Source organism: Suillus clintonianus (genome assembly GCF_016758775.1).
Source record: "Suillus clintonianus strain FC179 chromosome Unknown DEU56scaffold_1, whole genome shotgun sequence".
NCBI lineage: Eukaryota > Fungi > Basidiomycota > Agaricomycetes > Boletales > Suillaceae > Suillus > Suillus clintonianus.
In genome coordinates this window covers 957,290-976,367 of record NW_024539225.1, presented here as the reverse complement: position 1 = coordinate 976,367, position 19,078 = coordinate 957,290, and the positions used below count along the sequence as shown (strand labels likewise).

At 48.1% G+C, this 19,078-nt stretch overlaps 15 protein-coding genes across 15 annotated transcripts; 9 read left to right on the top strand and 6 right to left on the bottom strand.

Moving 5' to 3' along the window:
• Positions 1 to 244: 244 nt before the first annotated feature.
• On the top strand, positions 245 to 1,416 carry DEU56DRAFT_975472 (PPP4R2-domain-containing protein; the record flags this gene model as incomplete). Its single annotated transcript, XM_041359582.1, has 5 exons — positions 245 to 299; positions 361 to 412; positions 476 to 524; positions 581 to 801; positions 843 to 1,416. The coding sequence occupies 5 exons, from the start codon at positions 245 to 247 to the stop codon at positions 1,414 to 1,416; spliced, it is 951 nt and encodes a 316-aa protein (XP_041215777.1).
• A 75-nt stretch (positions 1,417 to 1,491) lies between these two features.
• On the bottom strand, positions 1,492 to 2,163 carry DEU56DRAFT_14744 (uncharacterized protein). Its single transcript, XM_041344770.1, has 2 exons — positions 2,057 to 2,163; positions 1,492 to 2,005 (listed from the first exon to the last, which is right to left on the bottom strand). The coding sequence occupies exons 1-2, from the start codon at positions 2,118 to 2,120 to the stop codon at positions 1,515 to 1,517; spliced, it is 555 nt and encodes a 184-aa protein (XP_041215776.1). The 5' UTR covers positions 2,121 to 2,163; the 3' UTR covers positions 1,492 to 1,514.
• A 57-nt stretch (positions 2,164 to 2,220) lies between these two features.
• DEU56DRAFT_764021 (translation initiation factor SUI1) lies at positions 2,221 to 3,034 on the top strand. The gene is made up of 4 exons (XM_041350861.1): positions 2,221 to 2,329; positions 2,386 to 2,517; positions 2,572 to 2,609; positions 2,659 to 3,034. The coding sequence occupies exons 1-4, from the start codon at positions 2,302 to 2,304 to the stop codon at positions 2,800 to 2,802; spliced, it is 342 nt and encodes a 113-aa protein (XP_041215775.1). The 5' UTR covers positions 2,221 to 2,301; the 3' UTR covers positions 2,803 to 3,034.
• Positions 3,035 to 4,060, bottom strand: DEU56DRAFT_975469 (uncharacterized protein). Its single transcript, XM_041359581.1, has 5 exons — positions 3,868 to 4,060; positions 3,556 to 3,813; positions 3,346 to 3,500; positions 3,219 to 3,295; positions 3,035 to 3,167 (listed from the first exon to the last, which is right to left on the bottom strand). Exons 1-5 carry the CDS (start codon positions 4,025 to 4,027, stop codon positions 3,128 to 3,130), a joined length of 690 nt encoding a protein of 229 aa, XP_041215774.1. The 5' UTR covers positions 4,028 to 4,060; the 3' UTR covers positions 3,035 to 3,127.
• DEU56DRAFT_764018 (uncharacterized protein) lies at positions 4,061 to 4,986 on the top strand. The gene is made up of 4 exons (XM_041350860.1): positions 4,061 to 4,175; positions 4,227 to 4,328; positions 4,388 to 4,742; positions 4,797 to 4,986. The coding sequence occupies exons 1-4, from the start codon at positions 4,124 to 4,126 to the stop codon at positions 4,948 to 4,950; spliced, it is 663 nt and encodes a 220-aa protein (XP_041215773.1). The 5' UTR covers positions 4,061 to 4,123; the 3' UTR covers positions 4,951 to 4,986.
• On the bottom strand, positions 4,969 to 5,964 carry DEU56DRAFT_764016 (uncharacterized protein). Its single transcript, XM_041350859.1, has 4 exons — positions 5,805 to 5,964; positions 5,632 to 5,753; positions 5,178 to 5,574; positions 4,969 to 5,129 (listed from the first exon to the last, which is right to left on the bottom strand). Exons 1-4 carry the CDS (start codon positions 5,913 to 5,915, stop codon positions 5,082 to 5,084), a joined length of 678 nt encoding a protein of 225 aa, XP_041215772.1. The 5' UTR covers positions 5,916 to 5,964; the 3' UTR covers positions 4,969 to 5,081.
• A 35-nt stretch (positions 5,965 to 5,999) lies between these two features.
• DEU56DRAFT_764013 (P-loop containing nucleoside triphosphate hydrolase protein) lies at positions 6,000 to 7,618 on the top strand. Its single transcript, XM_041350858.1, has 6 exons — positions 6,000 to 6,090; positions 6,143 to 6,716; positions 6,767 to 7,059; positions 7,120 to 7,288; positions 7,344 to 7,412; positions 7,469 to 7,618. The coding sequence occupies exons 1-6, from the start codon at positions 6,058 to 6,060 to the stop codon at positions 7,564 to 7,566; spliced, it is 1,236 nt and encodes a 411-aa protein (XP_041215771.1). The 5' UTR covers positions 6,000 to 6,057; the 3' UTR covers positions 7,567 to 7,618.
• DEU56DRAFT_764012 (uncharacterized protein) lies at positions 7,502 to 8,052 on the top strand. The gene is made up of 2 exons (XM_041350857.1): positions 7,502 to 7,524; positions 7,596 to 8,052. The coding sequence occupies exon 2, from the start codon at positions 7,671 to 7,673 to the stop codon at positions 8,025 to 8,027; it is 357 nt and encodes a 118-aa protein (XP_041215770.1). The 5' UTR covers positions 7,502 to 7,524; positions 7,596 to 7,670; the 3' UTR covers positions 8,028 to 8,052.
• A 336-nt stretch (positions 8,053 to 8,388) lies between these two features.
• DEU56DRAFT_905979 (putative delta 1-pyrroline-5-carboxylate reductase) lies at positions 8,389 to 9,531 on the bottom strand (the record flags this gene model as incomplete). Its single annotated transcript, XM_041356785.1, has 5 exons — positions 8,389 to 8,522; positions 8,583 to 8,654; positions 8,700 to 8,949; positions 9,005 to 9,173; positions 9,221 to 9,531. The coding sequence occupies 5 exons, from the start codon at positions 9,529 to 9,531 to the stop codon at positions 8,389 to 8,391; spliced, it is 936 nt and encodes a 311-aa protein (XP_041215769.1).
• Positions 9,532 to 9,778: 247 nt separating this feature from the next.
• On the top strand, positions 9,779 to 10,389 carry DEU56DRAFT_867344 (glycosyl transferase; the record flags this gene model as incomplete). The annotated part of the gene is made up of 3 exons (XM_041355424.1): positions 9,779 to 10,040; positions 10,091 to 10,229; positions 10,278 to 10,389. The coding sequence occupies 3 exons, from the start codon at positions 9,779 to 9,781 to the stop codon at positions 10,387 to 10,389; spliced, it is 513 nt and encodes a 170-aa protein (XP_041215768.1).
• Positions 10,297 to 11,649, top strand: DEU56DRAFT_14367 (uncharacterized protein). Its single transcript, XM_041344755.1, has 4 exons — positions 10,297 to 10,628; positions 10,685 to 10,936; positions 10,996 to 11,064; positions 11,124 to 11,649. Exons 1-4 carry the CDS (start codon positions 10,515 to 10,517, stop codon positions 11,583 to 11,585), a joined length of 897 nt encoding a protein of 298 aa, XP_041215767.1. The 5' UTR covers positions 10,297 to 10,514; the 3' UTR covers positions 11,586 to 11,649.
• A 63-nt stretch (positions 11,650 to 11,712) lies between these two features.
• DEU56DRAFT_867342 (NAC domain-containing protein) lies at positions 11,713 to 12,381 on the bottom strand (the record flags this gene model as incomplete). Its single annotated transcript, XM_041355423.1, has 3 exons — positions 11,713 to 11,732; positions 11,784 to 12,066; positions 12,121 to 12,381. The coding sequence occupies 3 exons, from the start codon at positions 12,379 to 12,381 to the stop codon at positions 11,713 to 11,715; spliced, it is 564 nt and encodes a 187-aa protein (XP_041215766.1).
• Positions 12,382 to 12,590: 209 nt separating this feature from the next.
• DEU56DRAFT_763990 (uncharacterized protein) lies at positions 12,591 to 13,972 on the top strand. Its single transcript, XM_041350856.1, has 7 exons — positions 12,591 to 13,006; positions 13,057 to 13,123; positions 13,174 to 13,242; positions 13,292 to 13,348; positions 13,401 to 13,427; positions 13,479 to 13,497; positions 13,547 to 13,972. The coding sequence occupies exons 1-7, from the start codon at positions 12,894 to 12,896 to the stop codon at positions 13,870 to 13,872; spliced, it is 678 nt and encodes a 225-aa protein (XP_041215765.1). The 5' UTR covers positions 12,591 to 12,893; the 3' UTR covers positions 13,873 to 13,972.
• A 28-nt stretch (positions 13,973 to 14,000) lies between these two features.
• DEU56DRAFT_763989 (uncharacterized protein) lies at positions 14,001 to 17,237 on the top strand. The gene is made up of 7 exons (XM_041350855.1): positions 14,001 to 14,638; positions 14,692 to 15,342; positions 15,393 to 16,025; positions 16,076 to 16,279; positions 16,325 to 16,476; positions 16,530 to 16,658; positions 16,709 to 17,237. The coding sequence occupies exons 1-7, from the start codon at positions 14,063 to 14,065 to the stop codon at positions 16,977 to 16,979; spliced, it is 2,616 nt and encodes an 871-aa protein (XP_041215764.1). The 5' UTR covers positions 14,001 to 14,062; the 3' UTR covers positions 16,980 to 17,237.
• Positions 17,238 to 17,693: 456 nt separating this feature from the next.
• Positions 17,694 to 18,498, bottom strand: DEU56DRAFT_750452 (uncharacterized protein; the record flags this gene model as incomplete). The annotated part of the gene is made up of 3 exons (XM_041349539.1): positions 17,694 to 17,903; positions 17,951 to 18,057; positions 18,147 to 18,498. 3 exons carry the CDS (start codon positions 18,496 to 18,498, stop codon positions 17,694 to 17,696), a joined length of 669 nt encoding a protein of 222 aa, XP_041215763.1.
• Between the last annotated feature and the right edge of the window lie 580 nt (positions 18,499 to 19,078).

Here is a 19,078-nt window from a genome sequence, read left to right as displayed (position 1 = left end):
ACATCCAAGCCGCGGCTGTGTGACAATAACTCGGCTTCCAATTGGCGAGAAAAACGTTTTAACCACGGTTTCTCCAATATAGGCACAACTTGGGCACAACTCGAGGTTACAGCATATGACTGCGGAAAATCCGGAAGCACTACAGAAGTCCTACAGTAGACGCACACAGAAGTGTACAGAGCGTTTCACAGCACCGCAGTTGCGGCTGTCCAAAACACTAGCACTGCCATCAACTGCGAACATGATGTCCATGACAGAGAGCGCTTACGACATATCACAACACTTCCGTTGGAGCCCAGGTAAACGAGTTATCCACGTTTTACCCACCGGGGCGATCCTAAATTTACCACCCCCTCCTAGATTATGATTCAGTTTTGGAGCAAATCGCCGACTCTGACGTAGTAGAGCCCAGGTGCGCTCGATGATCTAGCTAACCAATTCACGCGTTTACGACTCATCATGTCTACTTTTTCAGGACAGAATGGGATCTGCTACGCGACATGATCAAATACAAGGTGGATCAGGTGATAAAGCTCGTTTGATATCAAGCAATCTCTTCGAAGCTGACTGCGATACATAGAATATCGCCCTCTTTCTAGCAGATCCGCCGCCTCACAATGCATTGGAGTTTCAATCGCTGTCCGAGGACCTCCTGAAAGCTGGTAACTTGAAGTTACCACCGTTCCCTCTTCGCGAACAGAATGAACACAACCACAACGAGGTACCAAAAGCGTACATGAACCAACAAGAAGCAGACGTGATCAAAAGCTTCATTTTCAGCCAACTGCATGAATTTGATGAGTACGCACACATCTGCGGTCATTGACAATCTCTAATATTAGATCCGGGTGTAGCGATCCTCCTTTCACAATCCAACGCGTCTGTGAGCTTTGTGTACGGCCAAAACAGCATTACAAAGCTCTCGGAAAGTATCTTCGAGCGGTAGAGAAATCATTGCTCGTTACGTCCTCGTGGAACGCTTTCCCCACGGAATCTGAATCCAGCCAAGACGGCCCAACGAGATCTTCATTATCCATGACAGCTGGCTTCCTATCAACACCGACTACTCCACTCTTCTCTCCCATATTTTTTCATCACGAAGATGCACGACGCTCAAAGTCACAAAGTCCTCCTCCGTCACCACTAACACTAAGTGCCATGGAATCTATGGGGCATGTCGAACCTTTGGAAGGGATGCCACCCAAAGCACTTGGCCTAGTAGACGAATTGGACGACCCAAGCCCAGGGCACTTCAGTAATCATCCAACAGCTCTTACAGCTGTCACCACGGTGGGCTCAAAACCTTTCTTGGATAGCCTGGAGGCAAGGTTCGTAAGAGGAGCGAGACAACATGATATGGAGAGCAGTGATCAAAGAATGGCAGACGGAGCGGGGGACAAGGAAAATATAGGTTGACGGTGTCTGCATCTGAACTGGCAAGGAAAGAGTAAGAGCTGTGGCAAATAATTGGCGTCAAGGTACGCACCACGATAAACGGGGTGAATCTATCTTTTTCAAGTGAAATCGCGCTTGATTTTCTCGAGCATGGCCGTCATCCGATACTTCATATTGGGTTGCCCCTTTTCGCGGCCTCGATCTCCTGAGGAAGCACCGCGCCTTCCCATGGTGCTCCCTCTCTGCGGATTGGCACCGCGAGAAGGTTTTGTATCATGTCTTTTAGGATTCGCCTTGTACGTATGAAGGGAATTGCGAGAATAAGCTTGTTTACCAAGTTCTCGAAGTGAAATCCCGCTACCAGCTGAGCTATTTGTGGCTACGCGCTGCTTGCGCTCAGGATGAGTGCCAGAATCTATATCTTGATCCTTGGAGTGTGAGGAACCGGATTCTTCTGAGTCAACGACATCAGGTTTTTCCTCATGTGCAGGCGAGTCGCCGTTGGAAGGTGCTTCAGCTTTCCGTTGAAGAAGACCTTCCCGCTTTTTCTGGGCTTTCCATTGAGACTTTATCTTCGTGTTCTCAACCCATGCCTGCTTGAGCTTTTTGGCTGAAAATATAATCTGAGTATGACCATGAGATGAAACCTGTAAAAGCCCACCTCTATTGACAGGAAGATGACCAAAAGTCGGAGGTTTTTTGCGTTTGGTCCCTTCGACCATCATTAATATTGATAGCAGACGGGCTTCCGGTGGGCTTAGGAAAGAGTGTTCAGATGATGACTAATCACTGATTATCAATTCCGGAACCTGCAACCAAAGTATCGAGCACATTCTCTCTCTAACGTCCATCTTGTCTAAATACATCCCCACTCAGTTCACAAGTCTATATATTTCTTCCCATCGCATGAACGTGCAGAACCTGAACTCTTTCGGTGAGTTTGCTTAATTAAATTTTCTTGATGTTGTTGGCTGACTAGGCGCTTTTCAGATCCTTTTGCTGACGAGGGCGATCCTCTCGGAGGCAACCAAGACGTTGGATCCCAGCAGAATTACCTTCACATCCGTATTCAGCAGAGGAACGGGAGGAAGACTTTGACCACGTTGCAGGGATTACCCAAGGGTGAGGTTGAGGGCATTTTGCCAGTTAGTCGTCATCTAATTCAGATGTCTGCAGAGTATGATCCCAAAAAACTCTTGAAGGCTTTCAAGAAGGTGAGTAAATGTATTCCTCCAATATGCGGGCATTAATAATTTCTTACAGGAGTTTGCTTGCAACGGCACCCTCGTTGACGACGAGGAAATGGGTCAAGTGATCCAGCTTCAGGGTGATCAGAGGCTTAAGATTGTCAAGTTCCTCACGGAGGAGGGCATTCCGAAGAACACCATCAAGCTGCACGGGTTCTAGTTCATGTCCTCAGAGGGAGTATCCAAACCCTCGAAGTTCATGTCAATGTTTCTCTGTCAACATGTTTCTTCTTTTTCACATACTTCTGGATACGTCTTGTTGAGTATGCCGTTGACGTTTGTACCATCATCACCAATTGTTGACCGATTAGATTTTTCTCATGTACTAAGTTCACAAAAATCTGGACTTCACATATATTTCCAAAACACCAGGACAGATGAAGCAATGTCTATGGGGCATACTGCATCGAAGTGAAAGCTGTCTCACAAGCGAGGAAATTTGGAGGAAATGCAACTTATCTTGCGGCGAGCTTCAGCTAAGCTACTCACTTGACTTTATCCAGCGGCCTGTTGAATCCTCCGCGACTAGAAGAAGGTATGAATGACAAAACTTGAGATTACGAGCTCACCGCTTACCGATTCATGTACTGACGCCATGTCCTTATCTTCTTGATATCGACGAAGCCTTCTTGATTGCCCTCGACGTGCTTGCCCTGAGAATGAAGTGAATTATAAATCGCAGCCAGTTAAAAGATTAACATACCTTCGTCGTACCAAAACCTTTGAGCCCCATTGCAGCCATCATACCCTCTTCATCAGCGTTGGTGGCATCCATGGCCTCCCCTTCTTCAGATAGGGCATCTGGGTCAAGGTTCGGTCTCCTTTGAGAAGAGGAGGGACCTGCATCAGCAGACGGGGCTGAAAATGATGACAAGAATGAGAACTGCACGACAGAGCAGTGAGTGAGTCTAACCTGGAGGTGGTGGAGTTCTAGCTTGAGTAGGCTTTTCTGGAAGCCTCTCTGCATCATGCCTGCCAACTTGTTGTCTGTGGTCACGTCGATTTTTCGAGTCCTTGTCTCTTGGCTCCTTGTCTCGAGTGGGGGGAGGCTCGCGTCTTTCATCACGCCTGTCAGGCCGTCTGTCGTCTCGGCGGCCATCTCGGTCGTAGTCTTCTCTTCGCGAGCTGGTAAAGTCTCGATCTCTGTGGTCCCTGTCATGATCTCGCCTGTCTGAATATGTAGGATAAGTTGTTTATGTGGCGCCGTAGAACACTTTCGACGTACCCCTCCTTGGACTACGGGACCTACTGTCTCGCTTACGACCGCCATCCCTTTGACCTCCAGCTCTGCCGCCCCGTGAATGGCGATCCTTGCCCCGTTCACGATCCCTATCATCTCTTTCCCAGCTGCGCTCACGCCTTCTTCCGTCGTGTCTGCTTGACATCAATGTGGTCACTGTTCAAAGCATGTGATCACGTGGTGTCTTTCACAAACTCAATATTTCTCGTCCCTTCCACTTGATCGCGTTTGTTGTTCTGCGATGTTCACGACAGCAATTCGCCGCATGAGTTTTCTTCCACGACTAGTGGATGGTACGTTCAGATACCCAGTCTTTTGCTTTATCCACGTGTAATTTTTATCAGAGGGCAGAACACATATACAGTTGCGAGAGCTACCGCGTTCAGCTCTCCTCACTGACTTGCGCAGACTATGCATTCGCAACCAACTTCTAGGTGTAACGGATGGTGAGTCTTGTTAACTATAAAATACGACGTGTACAATGCAGTTCATTGCATTTCGCTAGTTGCCATCGACTATCACCGCTTCCTCCCTACAGGACGCGCATACCTCACCCTCGCTCATACAGACAACTTGCACAAGAACCTGCAAGCACTCGACAAGGCATCTGTGGGAAGTCTGCCGATACGCGCCGTGTCAGCCCCTCCCCCACGATTCAGCCATGGACGGTTGTACAAGACCGAAACGCAACGCAAGGTTTTCGCTGGCAATGGTCCTCATGGCGGGATTCTCTCTCGTATGAAGCATGTCGTTGTCTGGGGCCTTCCAGGAAAGATATCCGGAGAAGCTGTTGAAAATTACTTGCGGGATTTTCGGCTGGACAATATGGATGGTAAAAGTGCGGCCGTGAAGGTCGAATTGTACGTTTGGTCTTATGACTGCAAACCGCGACTGAGGCATGATTTTATTCACAGGCCAACCAACACGTTCTCCTTATATTCCCGATACTTGGTTCGGCCCACGTCGACTGCTGAAGCTCACCGTCTTGTACGGCAACTACACATGTCATATTACGAGCCAGAGCAATGGGGAAAGAGATACCAACTACGCGCTCGTGTCGTATACTGACTGACTTTTTGCTAATTGGTCGGCTCATGCATCTCATAAATTAGTATTGTATAATTTCACATTTTGATGTCTGTCTCGTGCAAAGAGTAAGAGTGCAAAGAAATCAAACCGTAATAGCCATACTGGTACGTTCACATTCGTTCAACTTCCATGTCATCTGCACGTGAACGATGATGACCCTGCACATATGTCAACGATTGAAGTACCTGAAATGGGGATGCACATACCATACGAACGTTGTCTCCTTCATCGTCTGGTGATCGTCCGCGCTTCCGAGAAGGAACCACCGTTTCAGTTTCTTTCCAGTCACCGCCTCCACCGGCAACAGCACCAGGTCCTTCTTGTGCGTCCGCGTACCGTTCCTCCACTTCTCTTCGCCGCTCAGCCTCAAGCCTCTGTGCTTGTGCCCCCCATCCACCTCGTCCTGGATCATAATCCTGGCGGTGCTCGTCTCGCACCTGACCACCGCTCTTCCCCCTTCCAAATTGCCTGCCCTCCTTATAGCCCAGGTCCAGGTCACACCGAATGATACGCTCGTCCAGTTTGGTGCCGCTCACATACTTCATACTAGCAAGAGCTTCTGCATGAGTGTAGTACTCCACGAAGCAGAACCCGCATGGTGTGCTATCAGGTCCTAGCGTCAGTTTCTGGTCGACTGCATATAACTACGACTAGACAAACCGTGTGTTTCGGTCAAGGCCCATGATAATTCGCTTGATACCTCCACCGTCCTCCGGGCTGGCGCATTTAGTGAACAACTCGTATATCTGCTCTTCTGTGGTATAGAAACTTAAATTACCAATCTATGATTTGACAGTGAGTTATGCTGAGGCATATCGAGGTAAAAACCTCACGTATAATGTTGTGGATTTGGAGAGGAGGTCATTCTGTTTCACTCGTTCTATTCTGCTCTGAGAGTCCTTGTAGTTCGAAGGCTGATCCAGAGGCTGAACGACGTGTGCCATGGTCAGAAAGCTAAACACCAAGAAGACTGACTTGAAAGTTATGTAGATGATCAGAAAGGAAAGTATTTGCCACGACCACCAACGCGTCAGCTTCATTCAAGACTTGCATCTGGACCATACGCCAAAACACTTACTTGACATTATGGAGGACGTAGGAATGGAAATTCAGAGAGAGGTACGTGTTTTAGTGATCGTGAAGGATGTCTGGTCTCATGGCTTCATATCAGGAGCCAACATTCGAGTCTGTCGTGACTGAGAAGGCCGCTCTCCATAAAGAATTACAGGAGGACGATTTGTATACCAAGTACAAGAAGCTCGCGCGTCATCTAGAGCTGTTCGACATCCAAGAAAGCTATATAAAGGACGAGCAAGCGAATCTCAAACGTGAGCTCATTCGTGCCCAGGAGGAGGTGAAGCGCATCAAATCCGTCCCACTTGTCATCGGGCAATTCCTCGAGGCAATCGACCAGCACACTGGTATCGTGGGTTCGACCACCGGCTCAAATTACGTCGTGCGCATCTTGTCCACATTAGACCGAGAGCTGCTTAAGCCCTCGTCGTCTGTTGCCCTTCACCGGCATTCAAATGCCCTTGTAGACATCCTTCCCCCAGAAGCCGACTCTTCAATAGCTATGCTCGGAAAGGAGGAAAAGCCTGATGTTTCTTATCAAGATATTGGTGGAATGGACTTGCAGAAGCAGGAAATACGTGAAGCGGTCGAGCTCCCTCTCACGCATTTCGACCTTTATAAAAAGATTGGTATAGACCCGCCTCGCGGTGTCTTGCTTTATGGGCCACCTGGTGCGTTGCCTCCAAGCCCGGCTAGCTGGCGTTCTAACGACAATGTACAGGTACGGGCAAGACTATGCTTGTGAAAGCAGTCGCACATCACACAACTGCGTCTTTCATTCGCGTAGTTGGCAGTGAATTCGTGCAGAAATATCTGGGAGAAGGCCCTCGTATGGTCCGTGACGTCTTCCGACTTGCCAGGGAAAATGCCCCTGCCATCATCTTCATCGATGAGATAGATGCCATTGCAACCAAGCGGTTCGACGCTCAAACAGGAGCGGACAGAGAAGTGCAGCGTATTCTGCTGGAGCTTCTCAATCAGATGGATGGTTTCGACCAAGGAAGCAACGTCAAGGTAAATAAACACTTCCCAGTTGGATTCCTGTTTTTTTTTGATCCTTTGCCACTGTGACAGGTCATTATGGCCACGAACCGCGCAGACACGCTTGATCCTGCTTTGCTTCGTCCTGGTCGGCTCGACAGGAAGATTGAATTCCCTCTACCATCGAGGCGCGAGAAGCGTCTCATATTCCAGGCTGTGACTAGCAAAATGAATCTTGGTCCAGATGTAGACCTCGAGGATTGTATGCGGACTTTCCCGTTACTAATATTACCGCTTTACTGAACAATATCATCCAGATGTGTCGAGACCAGACCGGTTATCTTCCGCAGAAATATCTTCCATTGCACAGGCAGCTGGTCTTCAAGGTCAGCCAAATTTTCTGGCGGTTCTGCCCTCCTAGTAAACGATCTTTGTCCAACAGCTGTACGGAAGAACAGATATGTCATACTGCCTGTCGATTTCGAAGAGGCGTGGAAAGTAAGTTGTTTGTGCCTTGTTTGGTCTCGCGAGTGTGTATAAAATTCTCACACTTTTTCTTTCTTCAACAGCAAACCGTCAAACGCTCAGACGATACTCACGAGTTTTGTGAGTCCTCATTCTTCTATCTGCGACGCGCGGTACTTATGCTCATTTCGCCAATCCAGACCGGTAGTATATTGCATCGTAAGCACCTTTTCAATGTTATTGGCAACATGATACTGACCTTGACCTACAAGATACCACTGTATTCTACGATTGCAATCACATTTATTCCTCGCCTTTGCATAATCGATGATGTGTGCAAATCACAGCTCTGTCACTTTAGCGTCTCTCTGCTTTCATACGGAGGGGCGCTCATTCTTATGAGCCATATAAAATGCATCCTGTGCTATTTTTTGCCCCGCTTGCTTGCCTTCGTGGCCGAGCTTAAGGCTCAGAGAGCAGTGAGGTTCACACGCAGGACATATCCTCTCGTACTGAAATCTCCATCCGTCGCCTAGCTGATCCGGGTCCTAGAAGGATAAGGTGAGTAGCAGTGGTGACTACAAGGACTGCATGCTGATCACATAACCACAGAAGATGAATAAATATATTTCGTTTGATGCAGTGTGATTAAGATGTATCGGTGGATTCTTGCTCCTCGACACTCTGGGCGGCGTCGCTAACTCACACGACCGTCCTCATTTTACAGGAGCAATAGGTAAACAATGACTGAGCCAGTGTGCCCAGTCACCCTCGCAGTCGTCGATCCTCTACATCAAATGGAGATCTCGAAGGCTTGATTGGGATACATGCCTAAAGTACAACAATGGACGCTATCTTGTTTAGTGATTGACGAGACCAATGTTGAATATTACAATTTTAAATTTTCTTGTTCACGGGCTGGCCAAGTTCGCTAGCGCGCTCAGTCGCGACCTGAATTGCACGAGCGATGGTTGAGCGGACTTTACCATCCTCCATAGCCAAGAGGCCCGCTATCGTACATCCGCCGGGAGCTGTGAGCAAGCAAAATATCTATGAGCACAATCAGCAACTTTGAGTAAGGAGTTACTAACTTGTGACAGAATCTTTGATTTGAGCTGGATGAGCTCCTGCTTGGAGAACCATTCGTGCCGCGCCTTGCAAAGCTAAAAACGATAAGCTGAAATATGTTGTGTGACGAGCAAGCTCACTTTGTGCAGCTAATTCGAGGGCCTCTGCCCTCGGTAGGCCCATCATGACACCACCGTCTGCCATAGCCTCCAAGAAAATACATGCAAAGGCGGGACCAGACCCAGAGAGCGCAGTGCATGCATCGAAATGTTTTTCCTCGAGAAAACGACAGCGTCCAATAGACGAGAATATGTTCAGGATGATAGACCGATCGAGCTCGGCGTCCTCGGATTGTGGTAGATTGGTGACTACAGTCATACCTTCTCGAATCTATGTGCGTCATCAGAGATTGTTCACAGATGAAAAACACCAGAAAGACACGCACCCTGCATGGAGTGTTGGGCATTGCACGGACAACCCTGGTTGTCGGGGGGACCCATCCAGTCAGCTGGGGTATAGTCACACCAGCAAGAATGCTGATAAGCAATTTGCCGTCCAGAGCTTCCCGTATTCCATTCTGTGAGAGAATAGCATAGGCCTGATGAGGTTTGCAGCTAAAGATCATTCAGGAAAACGAAATATCCGGGGCTGATATAAATACCATAAGATCACAACATCTGCTTGTTGAACAGCCGCAAGGTTCTCGCCAGCAATAACTTGCACGGAAGTACCAAGACCTCCCAAGAGTCCAAACGTATGTTGGAGCTTTTGCGCGCTCTCTAGCCTTGTCACGGTAGCGGTGAAATCGGAGGGGAGTGAAGGATCCGGGGAGTCAGTTGTGGGAGTGCATGTACCAGGCGTATGCGACTCCCACTTGGGGATCTCAAGTGTGTTAAGCCTGGACTGTAAACTAGTGATGACCCCAGAGATGATTGCGATCCCCATAGTCCCACATCCTAGCAAACTGTTCATGAAGCGTATATAAAACGATACACAGGCTTCCACTTACCTAGCACACAAAGCGTATACCCCATCGCAGAGCGCGGTTGACTGTGGTGATCACAGTCTGGATAGAAGGAACAATTTTTTTCGAGTCATCATCTGAGCTAAATTCAGTCAAGACCAACATTCGCTAATAACCAGCTGTCGAAGGAAACGGAAACGTTTTCCTGCAGCTAGGGAGACTACACCCTTGAGGGCCTCCCTCGAGAACCATCTCATGCTCGTATTCGTGACGGTGGGTTCAACCAGGTTCGATGCTCTTGTAGATGCGGCTTTATCAGAACCTGTCCTCAGCACACTTCGTGACTTGGGATACGGCCAGCTCATTCTTCAACGCGGTAATTCCGTCATCGAATCAGAACGGTTCAACGAGGAGAGTTGTACTATACAGAGGCACGGTGTGGATATAGAGACGTGGAAGTTCAAGCCTTCCATTCAGGCTGAGTGCGAGCAAGCGGACCTCATCATCAGCCATGCTGGTGAGTCGTTTCCTCTCCTCAAACGGGCTGTAACCTAAACTCTGTGGAAGGATCGGGAACGATTCTGGATGTCTTAAGGTTGGGAAAGCCTCTTATCGTCGTGCCCAATCCAACCCTCTTGGACAACCACCAAGAAGAGTTAGCCTCTGCCCTTCAGATCCTGGGTCACCTAAAGGCAACATCGATTCAGTAGGCCCGTTTATTAAAACCAGGTCGTCTAATGAACTTGACTACCAGAGACCTCGCATCGACAATCGCATCATTCGAACCTCGCGATATAATTCCATTTCCTCCCTTCGACGGGAGTAAATTCTCTAAGCTAGTAGATGAGGAAATGGGATTCATCTAACGTTATGAAGAGGTGTTGGGTTCGTGTTGATGAGGAAGCAATTGAAAGTGAATGCTGCACTCAGTACTTTCCCGATATCCATGTCGTACCCATACCACGACGATAATCGATAATCCATCGATGAAATGAAACCTGTAAAAAGCGTCACGATTACCGACGATCCCCAAGCACATGAAGACCAACACGTTCACGCTGTGTATGACCAGATTGCCTCTCACTTTTCATCCACTCGATACAAGGTGCGGACGCCGTATCGAAAAATAAGTGACCACGACATGTTAATCGCGTCTTTTAGCCTTGGCCCATCATAGCCAAATTTCTTTCTGACCTCCCAAGTGGTTGGATTGGCCTGGACTCGGGAACAGGGAACGGGAAATATCTTCCTCTGCCTGCACATCGCCCCGGCAGTATACTAACAATCGGCCTTGATCGGAGTCGCAACTTGCTTCAGATCGCCCAGCACGCCGGCAGCGAGCCTGGTGTTCTGGTCACTCGGGAGGTTGTTTGGGGTGATGTCCTTGGGAGCTGTTGGAGATCAGGTGTATTCGTGAGCAATAATGGCTGTTATTCATTGTAAGACGACTCTTCTTGACCGCCGTTTGACAGGATTACGCCATATCTATAGCTACGATCCATCACCTGGCATCGCACGACCGTCGAAAGCTGGCTGTTCAGGTGAGGACTTCCTTTCTTTTCAAACGGAGGGCCCATAACTAACTCGGCATGATCTGTAGCATCTTTTACAGGCTGTCTCTCCCATTCATGGACGTATGATGATCTATGTGTGGGCTATTGAGCAGGATGAGCTATCCAAACGGTCGATCCCAGCTAGTGGCACCAACGGATCGGATAATCACCCTACAACTGGCGAAGATGTATTCGTGCCCTGGATGATGTCTCAGCACCAGCACACCGCGAAAGGGAAATTCAAAGGCGACACCCCCTCTTCAGCTACATCGAAGGAAGACGCAGCTGTTGCAATGATAGCGGCGGAGACTCCCGTATACAACAGATACTATCATATGTTTGCGAAATGCGAACTCAAACAGCTTACTATTCAAGCGGCTGAAGAGCTTGGGCTTATGGTTGGACCGCAGGAGAGCGCAAATACTAAGGGATGCAGAGGCGTTGAGATTATCCAAGAAGGATGGGAACGGTCAAATTATTATGTCGAGTTACGGCGCTGGGTATCTTGAATTTCGATGCCATTGAGATACGAACGTCTCATCATCAATAGAATGCGCCCGATGCGAATAACTTGCATGAGCAAAGCAATGATATGATACAGTGACGAGAAACCAGAGCACTGAGCAAGATAGAAGATTATTCGCTCGCTGCCATAACTATCCAAGATGTTAAGCCAGAAGGGTAAAGGCGTAACAAAGTCGACTCACTGGCATTGATCAGATCTCCTCCGCTCTCTTTCAATACTCTGACGGCCTTAGCCCTTGAGCAGTTGACTTGTGCCATGACCAATTCGATGTCTTTAGGATCGACATTCGTCTCATCAACTGGTCCGTCGTCTTCTGGTGCCTCGAGATCTGGGATGTCGTCATCATCATCACCCTCACCGCCCGCACCAGAGTTTTCAAGGTTCATGACCCCTGCACCTGCACCGCCGGCAGAAGCAAGTTGCTGAGCCGTAGACATCTGAGCTTGCGAGTTCATGTCCTCAATCTATAAGAACGAGATATCAACATCAAAAGCTAAATATTCATCCGTCCTGCCTACCTTCGCTTCACCAAACACGATGTAGCAGTCGCTGTTTTGCGACTTGTAGACATCGGGGGAAGAGAGGACGAACAACACGTTCTTGGGCCTGCGGAGGGTCACGCGGGTGATGCTGGGGACCTTCTTCAAACCCAAACCAAGAAGAGCCTTCCGGGCCTTTCGCTCTGAACGAGACTGAATTTTGTCGAGAGCAGCCTGGGAGGTGGGGTCCTCCTCGTGGTCAGAGTGGTCCGAAGGGAGTTCCTCAATGGTGGCGGACATCTAAAGGACGCGTCAGTGATGTGTTCGAGTACATCCAAAATGATCATTGTCAATCCATCCAAAGATTCTCGATTCCTCAGAGCAATGTTGTTCCGAGGCTTTCAATGTCATAAATGACGCTCACCTTTGGTTTTATGAGGATTTTTTGGATGAATGTGTACTCGTTGTTGTCAACAGCGAGCAAGCAGCTTCGACTTGTGAATTCGGCATTTGCCGAAAAGGCAACCTCCCGCACTCGTGCACTCGTATCACCTTGACTCTTGAGACATCAACTTTGCCATATTATAACTGTTTCGGCTTCTCATGTGAGAGCCAAGGAATCATCGTACGAATTTGTGACAAATGTTACTCGAAACAATGGTGATTTCGATGTAATCAACGTCCTCCTCGTTCCCCTCGTCCACTTTCTCAACGATTTCATGACGCAACCACGACGTCATGCCCAGAGACTCCCAACGAGTTATAAGTGACAAGCCATTCGCACTTAACTCCTTATTTCTCAGCTTTTCGCTATGAGTACAGAAATCAAGCTTGTCAAAGTTCCCGAGGTGGTTGAGGCGGCAATGGCGACCTTCACCCCTATCAACAACATTCAACAACATCTTAGCGCATTCCATACATATGCGTACGCATATCATTTGCACGTCGTAGTTCTTCCTACTGAACACATCTCAGACAAGACCATACGCGTCATGTAGAGTCTCACCATTTTTGCAGCCACCGCTCAAAGGATTTTCATCAGGTGGGGATTTTGAATAAGTCTGACGATCCATTTTGTTTACCATTCATCAGTGCGTAATCTACGACTCCGACGCACCTGATGCTAGGTTGATCGGCATCGAGTATATTGTGTCTGAACAGGTGCCTGGCCATTCAGGCAACAATTTGCTCTTTACTAACTGTTGTGCAGATTTTCAAGTCGCTTCCAGAAGAAGAGAAGAGGTATTGGCACTCACACAAGTACGAGGTCTGTCATTCAGCTAGTATTCCTCCTTTTCAATCATTCACGCCTTTGCTAGGTGGAAAGCGGGATTCTTTGCCTCGAGGTAAGCTTTGGCGGTGTACAGGAGAATCATTTGAATAATCCTTTCTGTTAGACGAAAGGCTTTGTTCCCAGTGAGTAGCGTGGAGTGTTTATGTTGCGGCCGTCCTAATCGTTTTGTAGGTGTCATGAACGACACAGCGGAGCAGCCAGTTATGCTGCATTTGCATCAGACTTATGGAAAGACCATTCATACGTGGGCTTTCGACGAGTTTCCTGAACTGCCACTTGGACCTCCTCATCTTATGATGTCTTTCACTGGCGATAACCAAACCAGCGACGAGGCCGTCCGTCTCCGGGATGAGCGCTCTAAGATCTCGTCATCAGCAAAGAAGAAGCTTCGTGAAGGCTATTTGCCGCCTTATCAGAAGGATAACAAAGCGGATCAATGGGAAGCGAGTGGTACAGGTATAACGTTCAAGTCAGAGGAAACTCGAATTCAGAAGTAAGATCGTGCAAACATTTGATTGGAAACGTCGGCGTACAATTGCAGCTTGTATTAGTATCATGATCAACTAGGCATGTAAATTTTGACAATTTAAAGTCAAGTCAAATGAGCGACTAGCGCTTGTGAGGTGTCACGTTTATGTAAAGCTAGTGGAACCCTCTCAGTCACTGGCAGAGGTTATTACTTTGCTTATGTCGATAACAGCTCTGTCCCACCAGGTCCGCATAATATTAGAAGAAGCTCCCGACGATGCGCGACTAGAACATGCTCTCCAGGCTGTAGACGAATTTATCCGTGAATGTGCTGTGTCTAAAGAGCCAGATGTTTTACTCTTCCGACTGGAAGAGGAACTCCAATCATTCCACAGCGATACAATCACCCACAATTCTCTCCAGCATACTGAAGTGCTATTGTCCATCCTATACCGCTTGCGGCCCTTGTTAACATCAATTTCGGTCATCTCAACATGGTTCGACCTCGTTCTTCGTCCTGCCTTGCGAGAGCCGCGGCTCTCCACTCCAGCTGTCAACCATGCCAAGGAATTGATAATCTCTGCAGCAGATAGAACAGACGAAAGGTATCCCGAGAAGGTGGGCGAGTTTCGACGTCGCCTCCTTGACCTTTATGTTTTGGACGCGTACAATGAAGGATCTGGCGATGACCTATTGGAGTGGGCCGAACTCGACCAGGAACAGAGGGAGAAAAGATCGCTGTGGAAGTTCAATCTAGAAGATGTCCTCGTGAAGTCTGGATTGCGTCGGCCTCAGGTATTCGACAGATGCAGTTTGTCTCATCCAGACGTGCTGAAGAACATGCTTAGGATTTTATGTCCGCAATAAACTACTCCTTTGCGACGCCGTCATCGCGCCTACAACTGTTGATCCTGCTCAATCGATACACTTCAGAACCCCCGTTCCAGTCCCTCGCAGCAGCATTCGCCGACCACCCTTTATTAGATAGCCTCCTCAACTCGCTGCTGCTGGACAATTCTTCGACGGTGTGCACCATTGGTTTGACTGTCATAGTCAAGCTTCTCCCTATCTTTGCTGTTAAAGCATGCCAGGAGCTGAAGATGATGCTCCCTCGTCTTCTTGCAATTCTTGCAAGAATTATATGCTGGAAGGAGAGATCAGTTCCTAAACCAGCATTTGAGGAGGGGGCTGAAGATACAGATGAAAATTCTGCGAATTGCGATGCGCAAGAATCAGCGCAAAACGAATCCACTGCATCCTCTAATCTGCCCTTGCGACCTGAGCTTGGCTGGGAAAGGCTTGAGCTCACGTTTAATGCCGCATCTTCTGCCCCACCACCTGGGATTTATTTTTCCTGCCTCTACTATTTGTTCCCGTGTAACTTGCTCCGCTTCCTACGCGGCCCCTCAGCATACATTAACGATAGGGGCTATGAATCGCCCTACTCTATTAGTTGGGAAGATGCACTCGATGAAGACAACATAAGAAGTAAATCAGAGGTGCGAAATGTACATTTATTTTGATTCTTATAACTGAATGCAGCTTGCAGTCGCTTTTACGAGGAAGGATCGTAAATTCAAGAGTCATATGGGGAGATTGGACCAAGGAGCTGACAGAACCCGATACGTGGGCGAATTACAGTGTCTCTCGCATAGCGAGCGAGTGCACGATGCTTGACGTGCGCAACACAGCTCTAGGCAGCAAGCAGTTCTCTGTTGACATCGCGTCGGCTACTGCTGAACCACCAGTCCTCGGGTTAACTACTATATTTGACGGAGACACTTCAACGGCACCAACGCCTCACCCTGGCTATGCAGAACTGCCAGCTACAAAGACCCGCGTCTCGTTGGAGAGCATGATCACGGCATCCGTTGCGCTCAAATCCAACCTGGACGTGGAGATCGATGCCCCAACTGCCGCCTGGTCATCCCTGTTGTTCCCTACAGGGAACAATTCTCCGACAAAGCGCTTGTTCGATATGCCGTCAGAGCCAAATACTTACAATGAACAACTTCCATCTCACGTTGCACAGGCAATTTCTGGTCTTCAGCGTGAAGTTCTACTTCTGCGCAATGAACTAAACTTTGAACTTTGGCTTTCGCGGGAGAACGTGAAGCACATTGGACGCCTCTACCAAGATCGGATCTTGTCCAAAAATGCAGAAGTTGAGCAGCAGGGACTGGTGTGTGTTTTGTTTACGGAATATTCAGCATGCTGATCATCAAGGAATAGTTCAACAAACTACGCCACTACAGAGCCGAGGTTCAGCGGTTAGATCGCCAGTTGAGGGAGCACAGGGAGCAATCATCGTCCGCAAAAAACAAATATGCTGATTGGAATACTGAACTGCAGAACAAGCTGAAAGAGTTTCGAGAGGAGAAGAAGGCATGGGTCTCTGAAGCCGCTTCGCTACGGACGGCGGAGAAAGAAGCTCAGGTAGAACTTCATTTGTCACCACGATCGTATACTAATTTCACTCAGGCTCTTTTTGCTGCTCAAGGACAACTGCTCGCGGATGCGGCAAAGCAAGTGTTTGAGCTCCAGACTCAGAGGAAGGAAACTCAGCACAAGGTCGACCGTCTAAGGGACTATGAGCGACAGATTGAGCAGCACATTCGCATGCAACGTCTCTGGTTCGACTTCTTCACGCTGGTTTCCGCATTGATGTTCGCTGATTTGTTTGTAGGGACGCAGACTTCCAGAAATTCAATGATCGGGCTGAAGAGCTCCAGCAACTAAGAACACAATTCAAGCAGGCGGAGCTGCATTTGGGGAGCTATCAAAAGACATGCGAGCAAATGAGCGAGGATGCTCGGTATGAGTTCCATTTGCTTAGTATGTATCTTGAACATAATATTGTTGTAGGAGCCATCGACGACAAAACCAGGCACTAGAGGCTCGTCTTTCTCTACTTCAGAAGAAGTGTGATGCCTCCCGACGCCTTCCCGAAGCTGAGATAGCAGCATTTATGGCTGAGAAGTCTGAGCTCGCCGCAACCAACGCCAGGTTGAGAGAGGAAAACGCCGATTTAAAGGACGAGATGGGGGAGATGAGAGCAAGGATGGAGCTTATGAAGGCTCGGATTGATGGGCATAAAGGCCTGATTGCCGAAACGCGATCGATGCCAGCATTGTGAATCCTCGACCGTGGAGGAGTTTTTCGCACCTTGGAATTGGATTCCTAATGAAAGCGGTGCCTTCGGGAAAGTTTTTTGATGGTGATATTCAAGCTGAGGCAAGATCTAGTGATGACAAGATGTTGAAGTATAACCTCGAGTAATTACTGATGTATAAGTTTAGGAGCAGTTCGTGCTTGAGAGGGTCACACTGACTCATGCGAATTGCATTCGCAGCTCTGCGAAGGATGCATACTAGCAGTGCTTTGAATCATGACTCTAAAAACCATATGGCTCCGGCTGTTTGATACACTTGGGCTGTGGTCTCTTCCATTCTTCTTAGGTACTGCGCGGGTATGGGTAACCTGCGCGGGTCACGGGTACGGGTACCTCCGGGGTACGGGTCTGGGGTCATGGTACCCGTACCCCTACTCGTACCCCTGCCACAGGTTTCGATAAAAATGGGTGCCATGCGAACAATGTATTTCGACTACCTAAAGAAGCAACTGTGTAGTTGGTGAACTGTCAATCTCTAATGACTACTGGCCCACACCTGTTGTGCCTTCGGCACAGGAAGGCAGCGGAGCGCTTCGCGCTCCTTTGGGAGGTGCCTGCGGTACCTCAACTCCTTAACAATCATAGCAGATTTTAAAATAAATCATATTTTTTGTATACTTTTATGATTAATAAAAATTATCATACATTGCACAAATCCTGCTGGCTGAGGGGTCAGTCTCACATTTTGTGCTGTTGTTCTCCCATCTTGCATTTTCCTGCCCCCCCATTCTTGCAATCGCCTGTTCTCCTGTCTCCCATCTTGCATTTTGCTGCCCCCCTGTCCTCCCATCCTCCTGTCTTGTATTTCCTTGTCCCCCCATTCTCCCATTCTCCCATTCTCCTGTTCTCCTGTTGTTCTGTTATCCCATTGTGCAGAACTTTCTTTCCCTGGCCTCACAATTGATGTTTTACTTACTTTATGTTGGTACTCTTACTGCTGACATAATTGAATGAAGTTTTGACCTAGTACCAGTATTGGTCTGAAAGTCCCCTGTCTTTTTGTTTTGTTTTCTTGCTGTTTCTCTCTCCTTGAGCACTGAGCCTAGAGCAGAGACCCTTTAGGGTCAAACTAGCCTAGGCCAGTAAGACCCAACATATTCTCTACAGCCTGTGGAGAAGTTGTCAGCACACCGTCTCCCGTCACATATTCTCCTGTCCCCTGTTCTCCTGTTCTCCTGTCCCCCCTATTCTCCTGTCTCTTGTCTCCCATCTCCTGTTTTCCATCTCTCCTGTCCTCCCATTTTCCAGTTCTCCTGTTTTCTTGCTCTACAGTTCTCTTGCTCTCCTGCTCTCCTGCTCTCCTGATCTCTTGCTCTACAGTTCTCTTGCTCTCCCATTCTCTTGCTTTACAGTTTTCCCGTTCTCCTGATCTCTTGCTCTCCCATTCTCCCATTCTCTCACTCTTCTGTTCTCTCATTCTCCCATTCTCCCGATCTCTTGCTCTCCTGATCTCCCGTTCTCCTGTCCTCCCTCCCATCCTCATCTCACCTCATGCTCATTTGTTTTAATTTCAATAAATATTTTTTGTCATGTATATAAAACCAACTTCCATGTTTGGCCACTGGCACTCATTCTTATCAGTGTTCCTTCTGGACCACGGGTCCCAGAAAATTTGATTCTCCATTACTACCTTCACATTTGAATTTTCAATGATTACTTTCATGCATATACACATAGGCTACATAAACCACAGTTGTGCAAAACACAGGGGTGCTGCCCAGATATGAACAAAGAAGTGGAACTGAGTCGGTGCTTGAAAAAACCGCGTGAGAAAACCACATGAGTTTCCAAATTCAGAGGACTAAGCGATAAGTGAGCTAACCACAAAACATGTGGCATTAGTGAAATACATGAAATCCATGAAATCCACACAAGCTAGTGAGGACCATTCCCAGCACCATCGGGCCATACTTTATAGATAGTAATCCTACACATTTGCAAACCTTCACCTACTAGTACTGCCCATCATGCAGCTCAGCTTTGCAGGCCCAGCCAAACGAGTTTTCAAAATGACGGGAAGGCTAAAGCAGCTCTAGAAGAGAAGACAATAAGAACTTCGTCAA